The 21979-nt window shown below is 41.3% G+C and overlaps 2 protein-coding genes across 2 annotated transcripts; both read right to left on the reverse strand.

Moving 5' to 3' along the window:
- Positions 1 to 5597: 5597 nt before the first annotated feature.
- LOC140153720 (iodotyrosine deiodinase-like) lies at positions 5598 to 9085 on the reverse strand. Its single transcript, XM_072176546.1, has 3 exons — positions 8556 to 9085; positions 7011 to 7327; positions 5598 to 6039 (listed from the first exon to the last, which is right to left on the reverse strand). Exons 1-3 carry the CDS (start codon positions 9007 to 9009, stop codon positions 5857 to 5859), a joined length of 954 nt encoding a protein of 317 aa, XP_072032647.1. The 5' UTR covers positions 9010 to 9085; the 3' UTR covers positions 5598 to 5856.
- A 6410-nt stretch (positions 9086 to 15495) lies between these two features.
- On the reverse strand, positions 15496 to 17753 carry LOC140152399 (uncharacterized). The gene has a single exon (XM_072174705.1). It carries the CDS (start codon positions 17530 to 17532, stop codon positions 15496 to 15498), a length of 2037 nt encoding a protein of 678 aa, XP_072030806.1. The 5' UTR covers positions 17533 to 17753.
- Between the last annotated feature and the right edge of the window lie 4226 nt (positions 17754 to 21979).

Genomic DNA, 21979 nt, shown 5'->3' on the forward strand with positions numbered 1-21979 from the left:
ATTGACCATAGGGCAGAGTGGGCACAGGCACAGGTGCCACGGTCTTTGGGGCCAAAAGTGATACCTGTGTACCGGTACATTTGCGTGACCAAATTAATCTCATATTTGACCATTTTAGCTTTTCGCATAAATTAGTTCCAATTTTAACAGCTTTTAACAATATTTAACCATTCAAGCTTCAATATGTCCAAAATTTGTGCGCGGTTCGCGCGCATTTGTAGGCCTACTATCATAATAGCCACGGATCCAAATTAGGGACCTTTCACAAACACTTGTAAGGTGGGCCTGATGCCAAAAAATTTCATCACGAAAATTTTTCGCCCCCCCCCCCCTTTACAGACTTCAAAAATTTCAGCCCCCCCTTTTTGACATGAAAATTAAGGGTCAACCCCATAGAAAAGCATACAAACTTAATTTTTCCAGGAAAATTTGTGGTCATTCTTTTCAACCCCCCGCTCTCACATTCGGATTGACGCTCTTGCCTCAGTATGGAAGATATTTCCAAAATCTTCCAGGGTGGATTTTAAATGGAAAAGCCCAATGCAGGGCTGCCCATTATACGATGTCTTTTCTTTGCTTTTTACGGCCCCTACTTTTTACAGGTCTCCTAATGATCCGGTAACCCCTTCATCTCAGGCTACCATGTTGTAATTTCGTTCTGGTACATGAACATGCACAGAACGTAATACAAAATTGACGATATTTTTGCTAAACGAATTAATCTGCAAGAAATTTTATGTATACAGCCTGTCTCAAAAAAAATTGTGCAAGTGAAAAGCGCCCTCTGTGACCATTAGAAAATACCGTTGTGACATAATACTTACATCAACGTCAAGGGCATAGACTTAGCTCTCAAATACCGTTCAGTCTGTTCAATTTGCTTGTTTTAATCTTGAGATATGCTTGCTTAACAACGAAAGGGTAAAATCACAATTGTGCCACTTTTACTAGGGAAGAGGGCTGTACATGTAAATCAATGATAGCATCAAGTTTATCAAGAGTTCCTTCGTGAAATCAAAAGAATGCATCAATTACACAACAATACATAATTGTTTTTAATGTTTTATCATGATAAAGGTATAATGGTTCTCTTTTTCCACTTACGACCAATTAAACGATAAATAAATATTCACATTATGTTGCCAGAGCTTTGACCTACCTTGACCTAAGGCGTCGGCACGGATGCTGATGCACTCTGCCTTGCCATCTGATCCATGGTGAATCCATGCCATACCACTCGGTCTTTGGCCATTCTTCCTGCTGCTGCTATGGAGGTGATATTTTTAGCCAAGCAGTCTGTTTTGATAGTGTCCATCCATCTTTTGGGAGGTCTTCCACGTGGTCTTTTTCCATGTACATTGCCCTCTATCACAATTTTGGGGTATCTGTCATTTCGCATTCGCTGAATGTGACCAAAGAAGCGGATCCTTTTTGGGTGATTTTATCAATGATTGTGTTGTTCAGTCCAAGTGTGTCCCGTATTATGGTGTTGCGTATTCTGTCCAGTCGTGATACGCCCATGATCTTTCTCAAGCACATCATTTCAAAGACTAGAAGTCGATTTTCGTCTTCTTTCTTGATGGTCCAGGTTTCGGCTCCATACATTAGGATAGATAGTACTAGGACTCTGTATAGTTCAATTTTGGTGGCCTGTTGAATGTCCTTTGCATTCCATATGCTATGATGAAGTCTTTGGAGTGCTCCTAGAGCTTTTCCTATTCTGTGTTTGATGTCTTCTCTGCTTGTGCCCTTCTGAGATATGGTGCCTCCCAGGTACACAAACTCATCCACTTGCTTGAGCAGATTGCCATTAATGTTGATGTTAAGGTTGACTTTTGGCTGCTGATAACCTGTACTTCGGTTTTACCAATATTGATCTTCAGTCCGAGGTTCGAGCTGCTACGAAAGACGTTGTCCACTGCAGTCTGCAGGTGACTAGCAGAGTCAGCTAGCAGGACAATGTCATCGGCGAAGCGGAGGTTTGAGATCATATGTCCCTGGATCAATATTCCTATGTCGGTGTCATGGGTTGCGTACAGCATAACAAGTTCAAGAAGTATGTTGAAGAGTTGTGGGGATATCACACACCCTTGCCGCACTCCCACTGTTGTGTGAAACCACTCAGTCAGGTCGCCATTCACACGCACAGCACTGTTTGATATACTGTAGGCCTATAGTGCTTTGAGGAGCCTGATGATCTTACTTGGGAAGCCGAAGAATCCCATTGCTTTCCACAGCCCATCCTGCCATATGGTGTCGAAGGCCTTTTCAAAGTCAATGTAGCAGCAATACAGGTTCTTGCCTTTCTCAAGGAATTTCTCTGCGATTTGACGTAAGGTGAAAAGTTGGTCGACTGTTGATCTTCCAGGTCGAAAGCCGGCTTGGGATTCAGACATGACCTCCTCTGCTTTTTTCATGACAGAGCTTTAATGGTATAAAAACCAGTGAAATCTCAACATAGTGGGGGATCATGGATCACGAAATGCCCCTTTAAACGAAAAATATTTCGGGCGTTAAATTTTAGTGGGGTATTAAAAATGAGCTTTCTTTTGATACCAAAATCTCACATTTTAATGAAGAAAAATATGGGATGAGGTTGTCCATCGGGTCCGGTCCTTTAATTTCACACTCAAACGTTTGTCTGGGAAGCGACTTGACTCATCGTGGCTACTTCCTTTTCAGATTTACAGGTCTGCTAAATCTACTTTTGCCAGTGTAATTGCACCATCTTGAAAGATTGTGCTTCTTCTATAGGCCTATAAATAAGGCAGTGGCGGTGCCAGGGTTTTTTTGGGGGGCCAAAGTTAATTTCAGGGAGGGGTCAACAAAATTTTGCACCGAAATCTTATAGTGCTGCAAAAAGTGGAAATTTTGGGCTTTTACTGAGGGAGCAATGGGGGGGGGGGGCACAAAAGTCGGGGTGGGGGCATTTCACTAATTACAGGTCCGTTTAACAGTTCGATGTTTTTACGTGCATTTTGCCACAAATGAGAGCTAAATGATGTGTGTAATAGTAAAATTAGGCAACTGCATGAAGTTGCCTAAACATTTTACAAAGTTGCACAAAGTTGCCCGAATATTTTCATAAAACTGTGCAAAGTTACTTTTGTATTATGCAAAGTTGTACAAAATTGCAAAAAAAAAAATTAAAGCCGAATGACAACTTTGCGCAGTGTAGCACAATTTTTTTACGAAATTGTTGTCCCTAGGCCTTTTTGACTATTTTGGTCAACTTTGGGCAATTTCACTTGTGGTGGGGCCTATTGTAGGCTACTGGACTAAATGTTTTTGGCCGATCTCCATGATCTCATGCTACATAGTTCAGGTATAGGCCTTCATGCATAGTCACTTTGCTTCAACAAGATTTGACTTTTCTTTTTTTGAATAATACACTCATAAAGGCAACATTATTGCAAACTTTACGCTCGTAATACAGTTTTCGACTATTGCATTTTTCATTATTGCACGAGAGTTGTTTTTATATCTTAATGCTTTTTATTAAGGGCTGGGGTATGAACGTTTGGACAGTATTTATTTTGGGACATTAGAGCACATCAGACATATCGAATTGCATTCTGAATATGAAGAATGTCATTCCGATATCAAATGATTTTTGAAATTCGCAATTTAATACACATTTTATGGCAAAGTCATTAAAAATTGATATTTTTGATATTTAACTGTACTTGAAGTAAACTTTATAAATCTGATGATTTATACTATAAAGTGTATGTAGGTGGGATGAAAAGCCGACGATCAATTGAAAATTTTGACCTTATTAAAGATAATGGATTTTTTTCCCAAAAACACCAAAAAAAAAAGGTCTTTTTGGGAAAAAATGGATATCTTCAATATGAAAGGTCAAACTTTTCAATTGACCGTCGGCTTTTCCTCCCTGCTACATACACTTTAAGAATATATCATTAGATTTATATAATTTACTTCGAGGACTGTTATAGGCTATATTAGAAATTTGAAAAATATCAATTTTTTATAATTTGTCATAAAATTTGTATTATATTGTGATTTTCAAAAAATGAAAATTATTTGATATTAGAAAGACATGCTTCGTATTCAGAATGCAATTCGATAGGTCTGAGGTGCTCTCATGTCCCACAAAAAAAATACTGTCGAAACGCAATAAACGCTCATTTTGGATCCCTTAAGAAAAATCACAAAATCGCAGCAAAAATATCAACAAACAAACAACCAATACATATATAGTAGCAATCAAAAACAAAATTATACATGTCAGAGCTGCATGTTAAATCAAATGTTACAAAATTCAGAGATGATTAAATTTCGAATCTCCATCTTTTTTTAATGTTGAGGAGATTTTCCCTTCTTCTTTGCAATACAATATTCAGTTTCTCTTATGGTAAACCTGCCAATCCTGAAGATTTTTTATTTTATTTTGAAGCCCAACCATAAACATAATATTTCAGACACAGGCAAATGAAAGTAACATATCTAAAGTCACACAAAGTCCTGCTTACAAAAGATATACTTTTTCAGGCATTATATCATAATTTGGAAACTCTCTTAGTATTAATTTTAAACAAAAAAAGTCATGAGATATATTTTTAATACAAGTTATTACCAGTTTGATATATCTATTAAAAAACGTTACAACGTAAAAGAAAGTTGGAAAATAGTCTTTTTTTGTCTTCAACTCATTTATGAAAACTCTTATACTGTATTAATTCTTTTGTTTTTTACTGAAAGTAAAATAGTTCATTCATTCTAATTTAATTAGGCCAAGTAAAAAATAAAACAAGTTTCACGTCCGGGTTTTCGAAAAATGGAGGAAGAGGGGGCTTTTTATTTTCTATTTTTTATCGCAAAATTGGTGTAAATACCCATACTTAGAGCTGTTTTAGCGTATACAATAATGCCTGGAAAAAGGAGGAGGCCCTTTTTTATTTGTTGTTCTGAGAGTTACACCCCCTCTAATGATCACAAAACCTTCCTAAAGTGTTTCTTGTATCTTAACAAGGCTATAGAATGCATCCCAACTTCCTAGACATATTTTTTGAAAAGTTACAACTGAATTTCAAAAAATAAAAATATATTTGAGGAAACCTCAAAAAGGAAGCGGGAGGGACGTGAAACATGTTTATTTTTTTATTTGGCCTTATAGGGAATGTAAAATGTTAATGTACTTGCGGTGGTCGCTAGTCATTTCAGTTAATTATATTTTTGATCAAAACGTCGCGATCTAAAAAGCAGTTTGAGCATTTTTTTGCTCTGTTCATTTCTACGTTTTATTAATGTTTTAATTTTTTGAATGTTTTGTTTAAAAACAAAAGATGATGATGAAAAGATGATGATGATGATGAAAATGCCAATAAATATCGTTGACATGGTACGTAGAGAAAGATTTTGTACCAGAGTTATTATTTCTCATTCCATATTTATCTTATGGGACTGTGGCCTGGTTTAGCCTATATTATATTGTCGCATGCTTATAGCGTGCGTTTTTCTCACGTCAAACGATGCGTTTTCTCCTCCCCGCATCGATGTTTTTGAATCTACAATTTGCCGCTTCAGTTTTATGTTATGGATGAAAATGACTTTCTTTTGGTGGTTTTTGTACAGTTTTGTTCATTCGTGATCAGAGTTACGTTCGTGTTGGTCGTTACGGCAGGTGCGACCCACCGGTTTGTTTCGCTATAGTTCGGAAACTGCACGAGGTCTACATTGTAGACCATTTCGATATCATGGATATACTATACAAAGTTGCTAACAAACTCTTAATCATTTATATATTTGTCCTGAGTTAACTTTTATGGCAGAGATACCATTAGGTATAATACACCGCCGGTTGTGGCAAAATGAGATCTTCGTGCACAAAGTTTATTTTAGCACCATAACTTCATCCAAAGGTTTCCTTTTGAAATCAGGAACAAGTGCATTTTCTGCTGGATAGCCAACGGGAAGAAGCAACACAACCTTTTCATTTGCTGGTCGTTCTAGAAGTACACGAAGTCGAGGACCTGCATTCATCGGAGTGCTGGTTAATGTTACCAAACCGGCATGCTGAAACGAACGAAAAATATGTCAAATATCATTAAAACGACTCCATGCCTTTTTTATGCTATTTTTTGGCCGATTAAATCATATTAATCTTGATTGGGCATCTTTTCTGAGTTTCAAATTGCAGAGAAATAATTACGACAAGGCATGAATGAAGGAAGGGGTGGGAGGAAGGAAGGAAAGAAGGACAGTTAGGAGGAAGGGTGGAAGGAAGGGGAAGGGAGGAAGGAAGGAAGGAAGTTCGGAAGGAAGGGCGGGAGGAAAGAAGGAAGGAAGAGGTAGGTAGGTAGGTAGGTAGGTAAGGTAGGTATGTATGTAAGGTAGGTAGGTAGGTAGGTAGGTAGGTAGGTAGGTAGGTAGGTAGGTAGGTAAGGTAAGGTAGGTAGGAAGGAATAAAGGAAGTTCGTGAGGAACTTGGAGGAGGAGGGGAGGGAAGGAAGGAAAGATGGATTGGGCATCTTTTCTGAGTGTCAATTTGTAGGGAATTAATTGTGACAAAGAAGGAATGAAGGAAGTTCGGAAGGAAGTGTGATGGACGGAGGAAGGAAGGGGGAAGGAAGGGGGGAGGAAGGAAGGAAGAGGTAGGTAGGTAGGTAGGTAGGTAGGTGGGTAGGTAGGTAGGTAGGTAGGTAGGTAGGTAAGGTAGGAATAAATAAAGGAAGTTCGGGAGGAACTTGGAGGAGGAAGGGAGGGAGGGGAAGGAAGGAAGGAAAGATGGATTGGGCATCTTTTCTGAGTGTTGTAGGGAATTAATTATGACAAAGAAGGAATGAAGGAAGTTCGGAAGGAAGTATGATGGACGGAGGAAGGACTGGGGGGAAGGAAGGGAGTGGGAGGATTAAAGATGGAGGGAGGAGCAAGCAAACAAGCAAGCAAGGAATTGGGAGGAAGGGAAAGAGAGAAAGTCAATACTGGCCATGCAGGTATAAAAGATACATTTAAAACACTTGAAAACAACAAAGAATAACAATTACATGAATGGCAAGAAGAAGCATCCCAACAGAAATGGATGTGCTGATTTCGTGATAATAATGAGTCTTCCTGTGACCCGAGTCAGTAAGCCCATAAACCTGCTTGAACACTATAATCAGGTATGGCACCGTAGTCATGTATGGTTTCTTCCAGGTGGTTCCAATTGGTTTTAGATCATCAACCCATTTCTGACCCATTCTCTTCTCGTAGTTGACTCGTTCTTCATCTTCTATAAGATCTCGAATTTGTGCTTTCATTTCTGGATCTGCGACGACTACGTATGTCCATGGTTCAGTGTGAGCACCACTTGGGCTTGTACCTGAAATCAACAGCAAAAACGAATTCCCAGAAGATTAGCAACAATCACTGGCATACATATACTTATACCAAAAAAGGACATAGGCCTAAAGGGTTTTCAGGCCTAAAGGGTGTTCAGGCCTATGTTCAGTAAGGTTAACTTTATTTCCCTATAAAATTACAGAACAGTTGCCGGTCGCATAACTTCATGCACATTTGCACAGAATGATTGTCCAAAGTTCAAACCGTCGAAACGTGCGTGAAGTTATGCGTGTCCTGTAAAACAACACGAGTCACGTATGCTATCTACAGTAGATAGCACATTTTTATTTTGTGAATAATCTCTTTTTTATGGTTATACCATGGAGGTATTATTCTTTGAAATATTATACATGGTGTACTCTGTTTGTGTTTTATTTTCTATTATTTTAATAATCAAAACATTGATTTTACCATGACCTAAATCAATAGTTCTTGACATGGCGTATTTTAACCGTACCCTTAATACCAGTTGCTCAAACGGAAAATCAAACTGTGGTTCTATGATGAAGTGTTTGCCGAAGGTCACCAACACTTGACAATGTAAATTGTATAGATTATGAAAACATGCACTGATGCAAGAAAAACATAAATCAAACTGGCCTATTTAATTTATCATAGGAGACCGTTCACAAACACTTGTTAGGGGCCTGATGATGCAAAAAGGGGGCCTGAAAACCCTCCTAAGGGGGGGGGGGCTGAAAATTGAGTTTATATGCTTTTCTATGGGGTTGACCCATAATTTTCATGTTCAAAAAGGGGGGCCCTGAAATTTTTAAGATCTCTTATACAAGTGTTTGTGAACGGTCCCTAATAAGGTAGACTATAGGTATTGTTGGTCGAAGCAGCTGGGATATCAGCCAAAAAATCAACTTTCATTCTCTAATTAAATTAATATATTATTGAAAAATAAAACTTTGATGTTTTGCAAACTTGAAGTTCATTCTACAAAATGTACAAATCTTGCGTGATTTTTTGTTGTTAATGAGTTATGCACGTTTTACAAAAGTGTTGTTGTTCATTCAGCTCTCTTTACAACATAACTTTGATCAAGAACCATACAAAAGTATATGTGATATTTGAATTCTTCTACACACTCGTTATGAAATCATCAATGCAATTTTGCCAAAGCTCACTACAATTCGCAAGATGCTGTGAACTAACAAATCGCAACAGTTTAAAATAGTCACTAACCTTGAATTTCAACTTACCTGCTGTTCGTACAATATTCTCAATCACCTCCAACGGAACTGGTTCATTCGAGAAATATCTAACAGATCTTCTTTTATTCATTTCTAAATAGAATTCTTGAGATCTTTTCTTCATTTCGTCTTCGCCATATCTCTCAATTGAATAAGGAATATGTTTTCCCGATTCCAGATCGAATGCATCTTCTTCGGGTGATGGATGTTCTTCTTCTGTTGCCGCATCACTTGTCTTGATAGTGGGTTGTTTTTCACTGGCAGTACTAGCACTGGGTGGCTCGCATTGAATATCAGCTTCACGCACTATCCCCGTCTTATCTGTTGAAATTGCTTCTATTTTCCTCGGTTTGTTCGAACTTCTTGATCTGAATACTTCGGCTAATACATACCCTAGAAGAAGTGCTAAGAAATGTTGCCAATACGTTAAAATAAACGGAGCAATTTGACCAAGTCCAGCCATGATTATAAACTATGATATACTTTCGTGTTGTATTGAAGTTGTTGTCCAACCGTACATTCGCTTCGTGTTTTCGTGACACATGCTGGTTGCCCGCGGCTTCATTCTAAAGTTCCTGAACTTTGTTCCCTGTAATCAATGGCGTGTTCGTTGTGACGTCAGTTCATAGTACATATTTATAATATTTTCTTATAAAGGGTCAACAACCGCGGATTTAATTATTTCGTTTGGAGGCAGCTGTAAAAGACAAACAAAAATGAAAGACAGAAAAGAAGGTTTGGAGTTATAAATTAGAGAGTTGACATGAAGCTGTGGGGAGTTTTAATGCTTGGGTTGCATTTGGTGCATGTTAGTGATGTTACCATTTATTAAGACCCATCGCAAGTGCAACAAAATAGTTTATAAATTGCTTAAAAGTGAATGTGGCGGGACGGCCGATTGCCGAGAGAAAAACACGTGAATGTCTCAATGAGTGTTAAATGAATACCTGATTAGACTGTAACTTGGTATATGTAATGTCAGGTGGCCGGGTTGACACCAGTTCCCAAAATGGGAACACGAAAAGTTTTGTATTGAGACTAGGGTAAGTCGTGGGGGCAGAACCCCACCTTCCGATACCTTTTACAAGCAGAAGTGCCTCTAAATAATATCACGTATGAGTTCTCTTTCTTTAACTTCAACAGTGCTTTATTTCCATAACTCCAGACTACAACGTACACGACTCAGTCACACCCCTATACTTTAGCTTCCTACTACTTCCACTACCCCTGCAATGCTACCCAGCTAGCACCCTCCCTCATCTGCAGCAAAAGATGAGAATGACAAGGAAAAATGTGTTAATACAATTTAACATGAAAGGCCTACAAAAATCCAAGTTATTTTGGTACTAAATGAAAATTTGGGCATAGTAGCCCCGCTAAGCGCATGCTAATAGTAATGACACTTACGAACACATGCAAGCATGTATTGGTAAAGTATCATCATAATATTTTCAGAAATCCTATAAAACACAACTACCCATTGGCATACGAAAAATTGGGCAGCATGGCCCCACGCGGCGCATGCCAATAGGTAGTATAATACATGCAAATGACATACTAGTATGCATTATGGCACATATTAATATTTTGACAAAACATCTAAGTTTTTGAACGCAATTGAAAATTTGCACATAGAGGCTCCCCTCTAGGTGCTGACCAGATTTTCAACAATACATAAAAATGACATATGTATGTATCATTATGATACATGACGTATGTATCCCTATGCATCATCACTCTTAAAATTACGACATAATAAACAATACGATTCCAACAGAATGTGCACTAATCACATACATAAAACAAATATACATGACTCACCAAATAAAAATCCTCTCCTGTTTATAAAATATAAACTCACCAAAAGGTACTCTACTCAGTGGGTAGGCCCCCAGACCTCCTCAATCCTCTGATGTGTCTCTTTTTGGTATAACACTGCCCCTCAGGGTGATGTTACCCCTTTTTAAGTTACTCCGCAATCTTGGTATAACACCCCCCCTCAGGATGATGTTACGCCTTTTAAGTTACTCCGCAATCTTGGTATAACACCCCCCCCCTCAGGATGATGTTACGCCTTTTAAGTTACTCCGCAATCTTGGTATAACACCCTCCCTCAGGATGATGTTACGCCTTTTAAGTTACTCCGCAATCTTGGTATAACACCCTCCCTCAAGATGATCTTACGCCTTTTAAGTTACTCCGCAATCTTGGTATAACACCCCCCTCAGGATGATGTTACGCCTTTTAAGTTACTCCGCAATCTTGGTATAACACCCTCCCTCAGGATGATGTTACGCCTTTTAAGTTACTCCGCAATCTTGGTATAACACCCCCCTCAGGATGATGTTACGCCTTTTAAGTTACTCACCAATCTTGGTATAACACCCTCCCTCAGGATGATGTTACGCCTTTTAAGTTACTCCGCAATCTTGGTATAACACCCCCCCTCAGGATGATGTTACGCCTTTTAAGTTACTCCGCAATCTTGGTATAACACCCCCCCTCAGGATGATGTTACGCCTTTTAAGTTACTCCGCAATCTTGGTATAACACCCCCCCTCAGGATGATGTTACGCCTTTTAAGTTACTCCGCAATCTTGGTATAACACCCTCCCTCAGGATGATGTTACGCCTTTTAAGTTACTCCGCAATCTTGGTATAACACCCTCCCTCAGGATGATGTTACGCCTTTTAAGTTACTCCGCAATCTTGGTATAACACCCCCTCAGGATGATGTTACGCCTTTTAAGTTACTCCGCAATCTTGGTATAACACCCTCCCTCAGGATGATGTTACGCCTTTTAAGTTACTCCGCAATCTTGGTATAACACCTCCCTCAGGATGATGTTACGCCTTTTAAGTTACTCCGCAATCTTGGTATAACACCCCCCTCAGGATGATGTTACGCCTTTTAAGTTACTCACGCAATCTTGGTATAACACCCTCCCTCAGGATGATGTTACGCCTTTTAAGTTACTCCGCAATCTTGGTATAACACCCCCCCCTCAGGATGATGTTACGCCTTTTAAGTTACTCCGCAATCTTGGTATAACACCCCCCCTCAGGATGATGTTACGCCTTTTAAGTTACTCCGCAATCTTGGTATAACCCCCCCCTCAGGATGATGTTACGCCTTTTAAGTTACTCCGCAATCTTGGTATAACACCCTCCCTCAGGATGATGTTACGCCTTTTAAGTTACTCCGCAATCTTGGTATAACACCCTCCCTCAGGATGATGTTACGCCTTTTAAGTTACTCCGCAATCTTGGTATAACACCCCCCCTCAGGATGATGTTACGCCTTTTAAGTTACTCCGCAATCTTGGTATAACACCCTCCCTCAGGATGATGTTACACCTTTTAAGTCACTCCACAATCTTGGTATAACACCCCCCCTCAGGATGATGTTACGCCTTTTAAGTTACTCCGCAATCTTGGTATAACACCCTCCCTCAGGATGATGTTACGCCTTTTAAGTCACTCCGCAATCTTCTGATGCACTGAAAAGCAAACATCACGTGCACGGAGCCATAACCATTTATGTTGGAATCAATAATAAAATAAATAATAATCAATATACCATATTAACTCACCACCTCTTTCCGTGAACGCTTAATATTCACATAAATATATATGTGAATATTTAAATATACCTTTTCACACAAAGTTCTAAATAAAATCATAGGCCCTGTACATGACAATCTCATAATAAAAACCTAATTATCTTGAAGTAGCATTTGGGTGTGACTGTACATATGATCTAAACGTTAAAGCCTCTATGATTTGAAACAAATTATAATTTCGTTACATGACTACTTTTGGTTGAGGCCTAAGTTTGTATATTAGATAATAAGCATGAATAATGCCAAAGGTCAGGCAACATTGCAAACACATAATAAGTTTGTGAAATGTGAGAAAGAGAGTGTGAGTATTATTTTCCAAACGAAAATAATACAACGCGAAAATAAAATGGCCCCCTATTAATGCACAACATGCCACGTCTAAAATAATTAATTAAATCTAAGAGCCGAAAATATAAAACGGGGAAACCCCGTATTGATGCAATTAGCACATGCACATTGTATATGCACTCCAGTAATGCACCTGTACTGTACACGCACCTATGACCTCGAAGAAAGGTCATCCATCACCTTCGCACGTAAGCACCCACACAATGATGGAACCCATATTTAATTACAAATATAAAATAATCCACAACACCAAACTAATTCAGCTCTTTCTCACTTCCCACTTTACCTAGAAAGCTGAATTGCACACCATAGTAAGGGCAAAGGTATGCTGTCTGGTTTAGGACCTATGATGATAAAATACTAGAATGAGAAATCATGAATTTGGAGGTGCATTTGAAACCATGAACGACAAGAAATTTGGATGCAGCGCTATGCACACCGCTTACACGTGCAAAACAACATAGCCAAATCACCCAACTTACGTATGAAGAAAATCGTCCAAAACACATTTAAAAACTGATTCCACGATCTCAAAACCACCTCCACGCGTTCTATACACAATATTCTAACTTAATTTGGAACTCTTTAATTCCGAAAACATAATAATACTCTAAGAATAATAATTTTAAAAATACGACAAAGAAAAACTGTATATATTCACCTGCAGCAAAAGATGAGAATGACACGAGGTCGCCCAGCCAGCTAGCATGTCGGACGCGCTGATTGGCTGACGGAGATAATTGATTGGATACGTACGGCGCGCTAATTGGCTGAACGGTTAATTGATTGGATACGTACGCTAATTGGCTGACAGAGATAATTGATTGACTGAAAATTACAAGAAATCCAATTTAAAGGGATACACGCGATTTGGGGGTAGAAAAATGAAATGGAAATTACCTAAAAAAAATAAAATTATGTGTTGCTTGATTTACCAATACCGTTTCACAGCCCCCCTCCCACAATGTGCCGTCCCTGGCACATGGACGTAAAAATAAAATAAAACGGCATTGGTAAATGCGGCCTTATCTTAGTACTACACTACTCTACTCCTAACTAAATGGAAATGGCCTAAGTCTTCAATCTTGCACTGCGGTCTTCATGGGTATCGTCTGTATCAGTCTGTCAGTTCTGACATCTGCGATGCTGGTTGTCCTTCATCAAAAACCACTCGAATGTCTAACTGCTACCATCCTCGTAAGTACGTACGTCATGGTTGTGGGGAAATGGTTGGTCAGCCCATCTATGGCTAGAAAGGCATTGGAAGAAGAGACGGTTTGGTGGTAACCGTCACTCTACCCAGTTATCTCCATACTGCTGGAATGAAAGTCTGGTGGTCCCACCACGGTAAGTATCCTCAAACACCGCGGTTATACATATAAGTTTGGAATAATCTAGTGCTCTGAACACCCCTCCTTGTGATTCATAACATTAAGAAACCACTGCAAATACCAAACGTCACTCGGAAAGAAAAACAAAATAATAAAGGGTACTGCAGAAGGTGCAGTACAAGGACGGCTAAGGCGGTGGAGGAGCTTGTCCCTCGCTCTGGTAAAGGACCAGCCTATCACCCTAACATGCGTGTACCACCAGAATTTCATAAGTTCCCCGATACTTCTGCTACTCTGCTTCCCCGTCTTCCTTTCCTCCGTCTCTTCGCCGACTGGTTGCCTCTCTATTCCCCTCCTCTATTCTCTTCATAAGTCATGGTCATGGGAGGTTGGTTGGTAAGCTCATCTCTACTTGATTGCATTGGTAAGAGGACGGTTTGGACCTTCACTCCGAACCAGTGTCCTTGACTCTCCCAAGCTATCGTCCTCAAGGCGCTACCAAGGAGTCCGGTGACGTACAGACATCACCACCATCTATATTTGGCACAACACATAGCATATAACTCCTGAAACTATCACTGACTCCCCGTTGTTCTGACAACATTTCCTTACTCCTATAAGGAAATAAGTATGACGAGCCCCAAAGTAAACTCTCCCTGTCACGTCCGTAGAAAACACATATTTACCATGCAGCCACATCAATTCACCCCTCACACACAACCACAAAAGTCACGGATGAAGTCATCTCCGTACTACTTAACCGCGCGTTTTAATTTACTCGAATGCACAACCTCAACACAACTTGAAACACACTGAAAACTGCAACAACACTTATTTACACTCCTCCACCTCTTGACTACTCTTGACTACTGCTGACTTTTAGTTAGCTCCACTCCTCAGAGCTCGCACATGTACCAAAGGCCGCCGCTCCTGTTCCACCACAGGCACCCCACACTTCCAAGGCTCCAAGTTCAGTCCCTCGCATACTGTCAACCGTCCCGCACTGACAACCACTGGCCTACTAACCCTGCTCCTCTGTACACGAACAGCGCCTCCCGCTAGGTTAGCCATCACCATATAGGGCCCATCACCCCGCACCCAAACAAACTCTCCAGGCTTGACTCGAAAACTTGGCTTCATTGGTCGTACACCGGCATCCACTCCACGTTGGTTATGAAAAGTCTCTGCAACTGTAACTCCCCGTCCCATCAGGTAATTCTGCACAGTATCATACATCCCCACCCAATAATAATTCTTTCTCACCCGAGTCAATGTACCCCTCTTTGACCATAATTCATCCAGTACTTCCTTCTGTAGTCCCTCCGGCAACACAACCAACCACCTCACCGACCTGCCGTCATCGCTCTCCCATCTCCTGACCAACACCCCTTCACTCACACTTAATATGTCCCACTGCCTCATATACGCCCGTGTCGCAGAAGAAAACCTCGCTACTACTCTCCACACTGGCTTCCTACCCTCCATTTTCCATCTTAACACAGGCCCAACAACTCCATCTCGTAATTGCATGTCCCTTATGCTCTCCACGGTAACTCCTCTCACACCTCCTCTCCACTACAGCCCCCTCCCAGTCCCGATCTACTCTCCTCCCACTTCCTTCCGACCTTCCTACTACCTCCTTCTTCCTTAGCCTCCTATCACCGTGTACACCTCCTTCTCTCTACTACTGCCCCCCTCCCAGTCCTGATCTTCTCTCCTCACACTCCCTTCCGACCTTCCTACTATCTCCTTCTTCCTTAGCCTCCTATCACCGTGTACACCTCCTTCTCTACTACTACCCTGACTTTCTCCGACTACCTCAGTCGTGTCACTACTGACACTACTATCCCCCTCTACGGTCAACAGCCGAGACACACACTTTTGTCTCACATATACTCCTGCTGACACTGACCCCCTAGGCCCCTCTTCCTTGCCACGAATACTATTCCTCACCCGTTCCTCTTCACTGTGGAGAAATGACGCCATAGCCTCTGCACTACTTATTGCCTCCTCAAAAGTCTTAGTCCTCGCCCGAAAGACTTCCTCCCTCAACTCCACTGCTCCCAGAGCCTGCCCAAAATGCAACTTGGCAACCTCCTCCTTCTTCACACGGCTCATCTCCGGGTACACCAGTCCCATTAGCCGTACAATATCACGGGCCAGACTCCGTGGAGTTTCTCCACTACTCTGCTCACGCCTCTTCAACTCCAAGAAATAGCTCTCGGCACACTCTCTCCTAGGCCCAAACTCTTTCTGTAATAGCTCAACTAAATTCTCATAAGATATCTCTCTTGGATCTATATCATTGACACTCAAAATCGCCAGGGCATCATCCTTGCAACAGGTGAATAGCTGATACCTGGCCGCCTCTTCTGTCCACTGATTATATGCCTTACACGCCTCAAAGTGGATAATAAAGTCTTTCCACGGGGTCTTTCCATTGTACTCTAACGGACTCAATTCGACACAGTCGTCACACTTCTCATCACCGTGACCAGAAGGTAAACATTGCCCCTGCATCAACTCGTTTCTCTCATCTAGTTGGTTTACCAAGTCCTTCATTTTCTGTTCCCTTTCTTTCAACTCTGCTTCCCATTCTTTCAACTTAGCCTGCTTCTCTCTGAACACTTGCTCACAAGTTTCCTTCTCAGTCTCAAACTTTGTGCGTCGCCTCTCGGCTTTAGTCGCTTCACTACTCAAACTGACAGCTTCCTGCTCCAGTACTCTGTCTCGTCTATCACACTCCACTTCCCGGGCACCAAGTTCCTCTATCTCTTTACTCTTCGTCTCCTCCCACACCTTCACTCCTCTTTCCCACTCCTCCCTTTCATGCTCACACCTCACCTCCCTATCATGTATCTCCGCTATCCTCTCTCTCAATTTCTCCTTATTCCCTTTCTTTTTAGCATCTATTGCCTGTCTTTCACTGCTTTTAGACTTCTCCCACGTCTCAACTCCTGCACCAAAGGTAGCTTGTCGCTCCTCCAGCTTAGCTATTTCTATCTTTCTATCAATCTCCCATGCCCTTTCTCTTTCTTCTATCTCAGCTTCCCTATCGGACAAAGCACTAATCCTCCTACCTAGCTCCCATTCCCGTCTATCGCTCTGTATGTTGAGAACGTACACATCTTTCTCAAAGGCCACTCGTCGCTCTTCCAATTCACTAATTTCGCGCTCCCTTTCACCTTCCCATACCCTCTCTCTTTCTTCGAACTCAGCCTTCCGGACTGACAGGGCACTCTCCATTTCTTCGATCTCGGCCTTCTTGTCAGACAGGGCACTATTCCTCTCACTGCTTTTATTTCCTTCCCTCGACCTCGCTTCTATCTCGACGGTAGCTTGTATCTTCTTCAATTCAGCCACTTCACGTGCCCTCTCAACATCCCATGCCCTCGCTCTTTCTTCAATCCCGGCCTTCCTGTCGGACAGGCTTATCTCCCATGCCTCCACTTGTGAATCAAAGATAACTTGTCGCTCCTCAAATCCAGCTACTTCAAATTCTTTCTTACTCTCCCACATCCTTTCTCTTTCCTCTATCTCGGCCTTCTTGTCTGACAGAGCACTCTCCCTCTCATCCAACTCCCTCCTTATCACCTCCATTAACCTTAATTCGGCACTAATCCTCCCGTGTGCCTTCTCCGCGACATCAGCAAGTTCTAACTGGTAATCCACCTCTCCACCCATGTCATAATTACCAGCATCTGGGTCATCATCGTCATCCAATGGCCTCACATACAATCCAACTCCTCCAGGGCCATCCGCACTCCCAGCCACCTCAGCACTATCAGGGCCATCACATATTCCCTCAGCCCCATCAACACCCTCTATCTCCTCTGCCACTCCTACTTTTCCCCAGTCTACGCTTTCCACCTCTGAGTCTCCAAAAGATATACACCGCTGTCATGACTGTCTTCCCCATCACTGCGCTCCAAATACCGCTCACAAGTATCCTCTACTCTCGGTGGTAACTCCTCACCTCTCTCATCCATGTCATCCTTATCTACTCTCTCCTCCTTACTCATATCCCCACGTTGGGCTCTATCATCAGCACCTCTGCCTGTCATAATCTCGATAAACCAGCCTATTTCACCTGCTTCCACCACAACGGCCTCACACACCTCCTCCTGGCGATCACGCAACCTCCGATTCCTCCTTCTACTCCTCCTCCCCATTCTCCCCCGACGACCTCCTCTACCTTCCTCTCCTACTCTCCCCGACATAGTAGTGCACCTATAGTTCTGCTTATAATACTCAGATCCCACTTCTGACACCAATTTGTGGCGGGACGGCCGATTGCCGAGAGCAGAGCACGAACGTCTCAATGTGGTTATTAAGATGGATACCTGGTTAACTGTAAGTTGGATATGATAGTCAGGTGGCCGGGTTGACACCAGTTCCCAAAATGGGAACACGAAAAGTTTTTATTGAGACTAGGGTAAGTCGTGGGGCAGAACCCCACCTTCCGATACCTTTTACAAGCAGAAGTGCCTCTAAATAATATCACGTATGAGTTCTCTTTCTTTAACTTCAACAGTGCTTTATTTCCATAACTCCAGACTACAACGTACACGACTCAGTCACACCCCTATACTTTAGCTTCCTACTACTTCCACTACCCCTGCAATGCTACCCAGCTAGCACCCTCCCTCATCTGCAGCAAAAGATGAGAATGACAAGGAAAAATGTGTTAATACAATTTAACATGAAAGGCCTACAAAAATCCAAGCTATTTTGGTACTAAATGAAAATTTGGGCATAGTAGCCCCGCTAAGCGCATGCTAATAGTAATGACACTTACGAACACATGCAAGCATGTATTGGTAAAGTATCATCATAATATTTTCAGAAATCCTATAAAACACAACTACCCATTGGCATACGAAAAATTGGGCAGCATGGCCCCACGCGGCGCATGCCAATAGGTATAATACATGCAAATGACATACTAGTATGCATTGGCACATATTAATATTTTGACAAAACATCTAAGTTTTTGAACGCAATTGAAAATTTGCACATAGAGGCTCCCCTCTAGGTGCTGACCAGATTTTCAACAATACATAAAAATGACATATGTATGTATCATTATGATACATGACGTATGTATCCCTATGCATCATCCCTCTTAAAATTACGACATAATAAACAATACGATTCCAACAGAATGTGCACTAATCACATACATAAAACAAATATACATAACTCACCAAATAAAAATCCTCTCCTGTTTATAAAATATAAACTCACCAAAAGGTACTCTACTCAGTGGGTAGGCCCCCAGACCTCCTCAATCCTCTGATGTGTCTCTTTTTGGTATAACACTGCCCCTCAGGATGATGTTACGCCTTTTAAGTTACTCCGCAATCTTGGTATAACACCCCCCCCCCCTCAGGATGATGTTACGCCTTTTAAGTTACTCCGCAATCTTGGTATAACACCTCCCTCAGGATGATGTTACGCCTTTTAAGTTACTCCGCAATCTTGGTATAACACCCTCCCTCAGGATGATGTTACGCCTTTTAAGTTACTCCGCAATCTTGGTATATCACCCCCCCTCAGGATGATGTTACGCCTTTTAAGTTACTCCGCAATCTTGGTATAACACCTCCCTCAGGATGATGTTACGCCTTTTAAGTTACTCCGCAATCTTGGTATAACACCCTCCCTCAGGATGATGTTACGCCTTTTAAGTTACTCCGCAATCTTGGTATAACACCCCCCCCCTCAGGATGATGTTACGCCTTTTAAGTTACTCCGCACTCTTGGTATAACACCCTCCCTCAGGATGATGTTACGCCTTTTAAGTTACTCCGCAATCTTGGTATAACACCCCCCCCCTCAGGATGATGTTACGCCTTTAAGTTACTCCGCAATCTTGGTATAACACCCCCCCCCTCAGGATGATGTTACGCCTTTTAAGTTACTCCGCAATCTTGGTATAACACCCCCCCCCCTCAGGATGATGTTACGCCTTTTAAGTTACTCCGCAATCTTGGTATAACACCCTCCCTCAGGATGATGTTACGCCTTTTAAGTTACTCCGCAATCTTGGTATAACACCCTCCCTCAGGATGATGTTACGCCTTTTAAGTTACTCACCAATCTTGGTATAACACCCCCTCAGGATGATGTTACGCCTTTTAAGTTACTCCGCAATCTTGGTATAACACCCTCCCTCAGGATGATGTTACGCCTTTTAAGTTACTCCACCAATCTTGGTATAACACCTCCCTCAGGATGATGTTACGCCTTTTAAGTTACTCCGCAATCTTGGTATAACACCCCCCCTCAGGATGATGTTACGCCTTTTAAGTTACTCCGCAATCTTGGTATAACACCCTCCCTCAGGATGATGTTACGCCTTTTAAGTTACTCCGCAATCTTGGTATAACACCCTCCCTCAGGATGATGTTACGCCTTTTAAGTTACTCCGCAATCTTGGTATAACACCCCCCCTCAGGATGATGTTACGCCTTTTAAGTTACTCCGCAATCTTGGTATAACACCCCCCCCCTCAGGATGATGTTACGCCTTTTAAGTTACTCCGCAATCTTGGTATAACACCCTCCCTCAGGATGATGTTACGCCTTTTAAGTTACTCCGCAATCTTGGTATAACACCCTCCCTCAGGATGATGTTACGCCTTTTAAGTTACTCCGCAATCTTGGTATAACACCCCCCCTCAGGATGATGTTACGCCTTTTAAGTTACTCCGCAATCTTGGTATAACACCCTCCCTCAGGATGATGTTACGCCTTTTAAGTTACTCCGCAATCTTGGTATAACACCCCCCCTCAGGATGATGTTACGCCTTTTAAGTTACTCCGCAATCTTGGTATAACACCCCCCCTCAGGATGATGTTACGCCTTTTAAGTTACTCCGCAATCTTGGTATAACACCTCCCTCAGGATGATGTTACGCCTTTTAAGTCACTCCGCAATCTTCTGATGCACTGAAAAGCAAACATCACGTGCACGGAGCCATAACCATTTCTGTTGGAATCAATAATAAAATAAATAATAATCAATATACCATATTAACTCACCACCTCTTTCCGTGAACGCTTAATATTCACATAAATATATATGTGAATATTTAAATATACCTTTTCACACAAAGTTCTAAATAAAATCATAGGCCCTGTACATGACAATCTCATAATAAAAACCTAATTATCTTGAAGTAGCATTTGGGTGTGACTGTACATATGATCTAAACGTTAAAGCCTCTATGATTTGAAACAAATTATAATTTCGTTACATGACTACTTTTGGTTGAGGCCTAAGTTTGTATATTAGATAATAAGCATGAATAATGCCAAAGGTCAGGCAACATTGCAAACACATAATAAGTTTGTGAAATGTGAGAAAGAGAGTGTGAGTATTATTTTCCAAACGAAAATAATACAACGCGAAAATAAAATGGCCCCCTATTAATGCACAACATGCCACGTCTAAAATAATTAATTAAATCTAAGAGCCGAAAATATAAAACGGGGAAACCCCGTATTGATGCAATTAGCACATGCACATTGTATATGCACTCCAGTAATGCACCTGTACTGTACACGCACCTATGACCTCGAAGAAAGGTCATCCATCACCTTCGCACGTAAGCACCCACACAATGATGGAACCCATATTTAATTACAAATATAAAATAATCCACAACACCAAACTAATTCAGCTCTTTCTCACTTCCCACTTTACCTAGAAAGCTGAATTGCACACCATAGTAAGGGCAAAGGTATGCTGTCTGGTTTAGGACCTATGATGATAAAATACTAGAATGAGAAATCATGAATTTGGAGGTGCATTTGAAACCATGAACGACAAGAAATTTGGATGCAGCGCTATGCACACCGCTTACACGTGCAAAACAACATAGCCAAATCACCCAACTTACGTATGAAGAAAATCGTCCAAAACACATTTAAAAACTGATTCCACGATCTCAAAACCACCTCCACGCGTTCTATACACAATATTCTAACTTAATTTGGAACTCTTTAATTCCGAAAACATAATAATACTCTAAAAATAATAATTTTAAAAATACGACAAAGAAAAACTGTCATATTCACCTGCAGCAAAAGATGAGAATGACACGAGGTCGCCCAGCCAGCTAGCA

This window comes from Amphiura filiformis, chromosome 5, assembly GCF_039555335.1.
Source record: "Amphiura filiformis chromosome 5, Afil_fr2py, whole genome shotgun sequence".
In the NCBI taxonomy this organism is placed as follows: Eukaryota; Metazoa; Echinodermata; class Ophiuroidea; order Amphilepidida; family Amphiuridae; genus Amphiura; species Amphiura filiformis.

What these genes read in the sequence shown, in the direction of transcription:
- LOC140153720 (XM_072176546.1), bottom strand. Translation starts at nt 9,009, where the DNA reads ATGGCTGGACTTGGTCAAATTGCTCCGTTTATTTTAACGTATTGGCAA. An exon ending in GAATATTGTACGAACAGCAG is followed by an intron (nt 7,328 to 8,555) that starts GTAAGTTGAAAT and finishes TGTTGATTTCAG; the next exon opens with GTACAAGCCCAAGTGGTGCT. An exon ending in TGCTTCTTCTTGCCATTCAT is followed by an intron (nt 6,040 to 7,010) that starts GTAATTGTTATT and finishes CGTTCGTTTCAG; the next exon opens with CATGCCGGTTTGGTAACATT.
- LOC140152399 (XM_072174705.1), bottom strand. Translation starts at nt 17,532, where the DNA reads ATGGGTGGAGAGGTGGATTACCAGTTAGAACTTGCTGATGTCGCGGAG.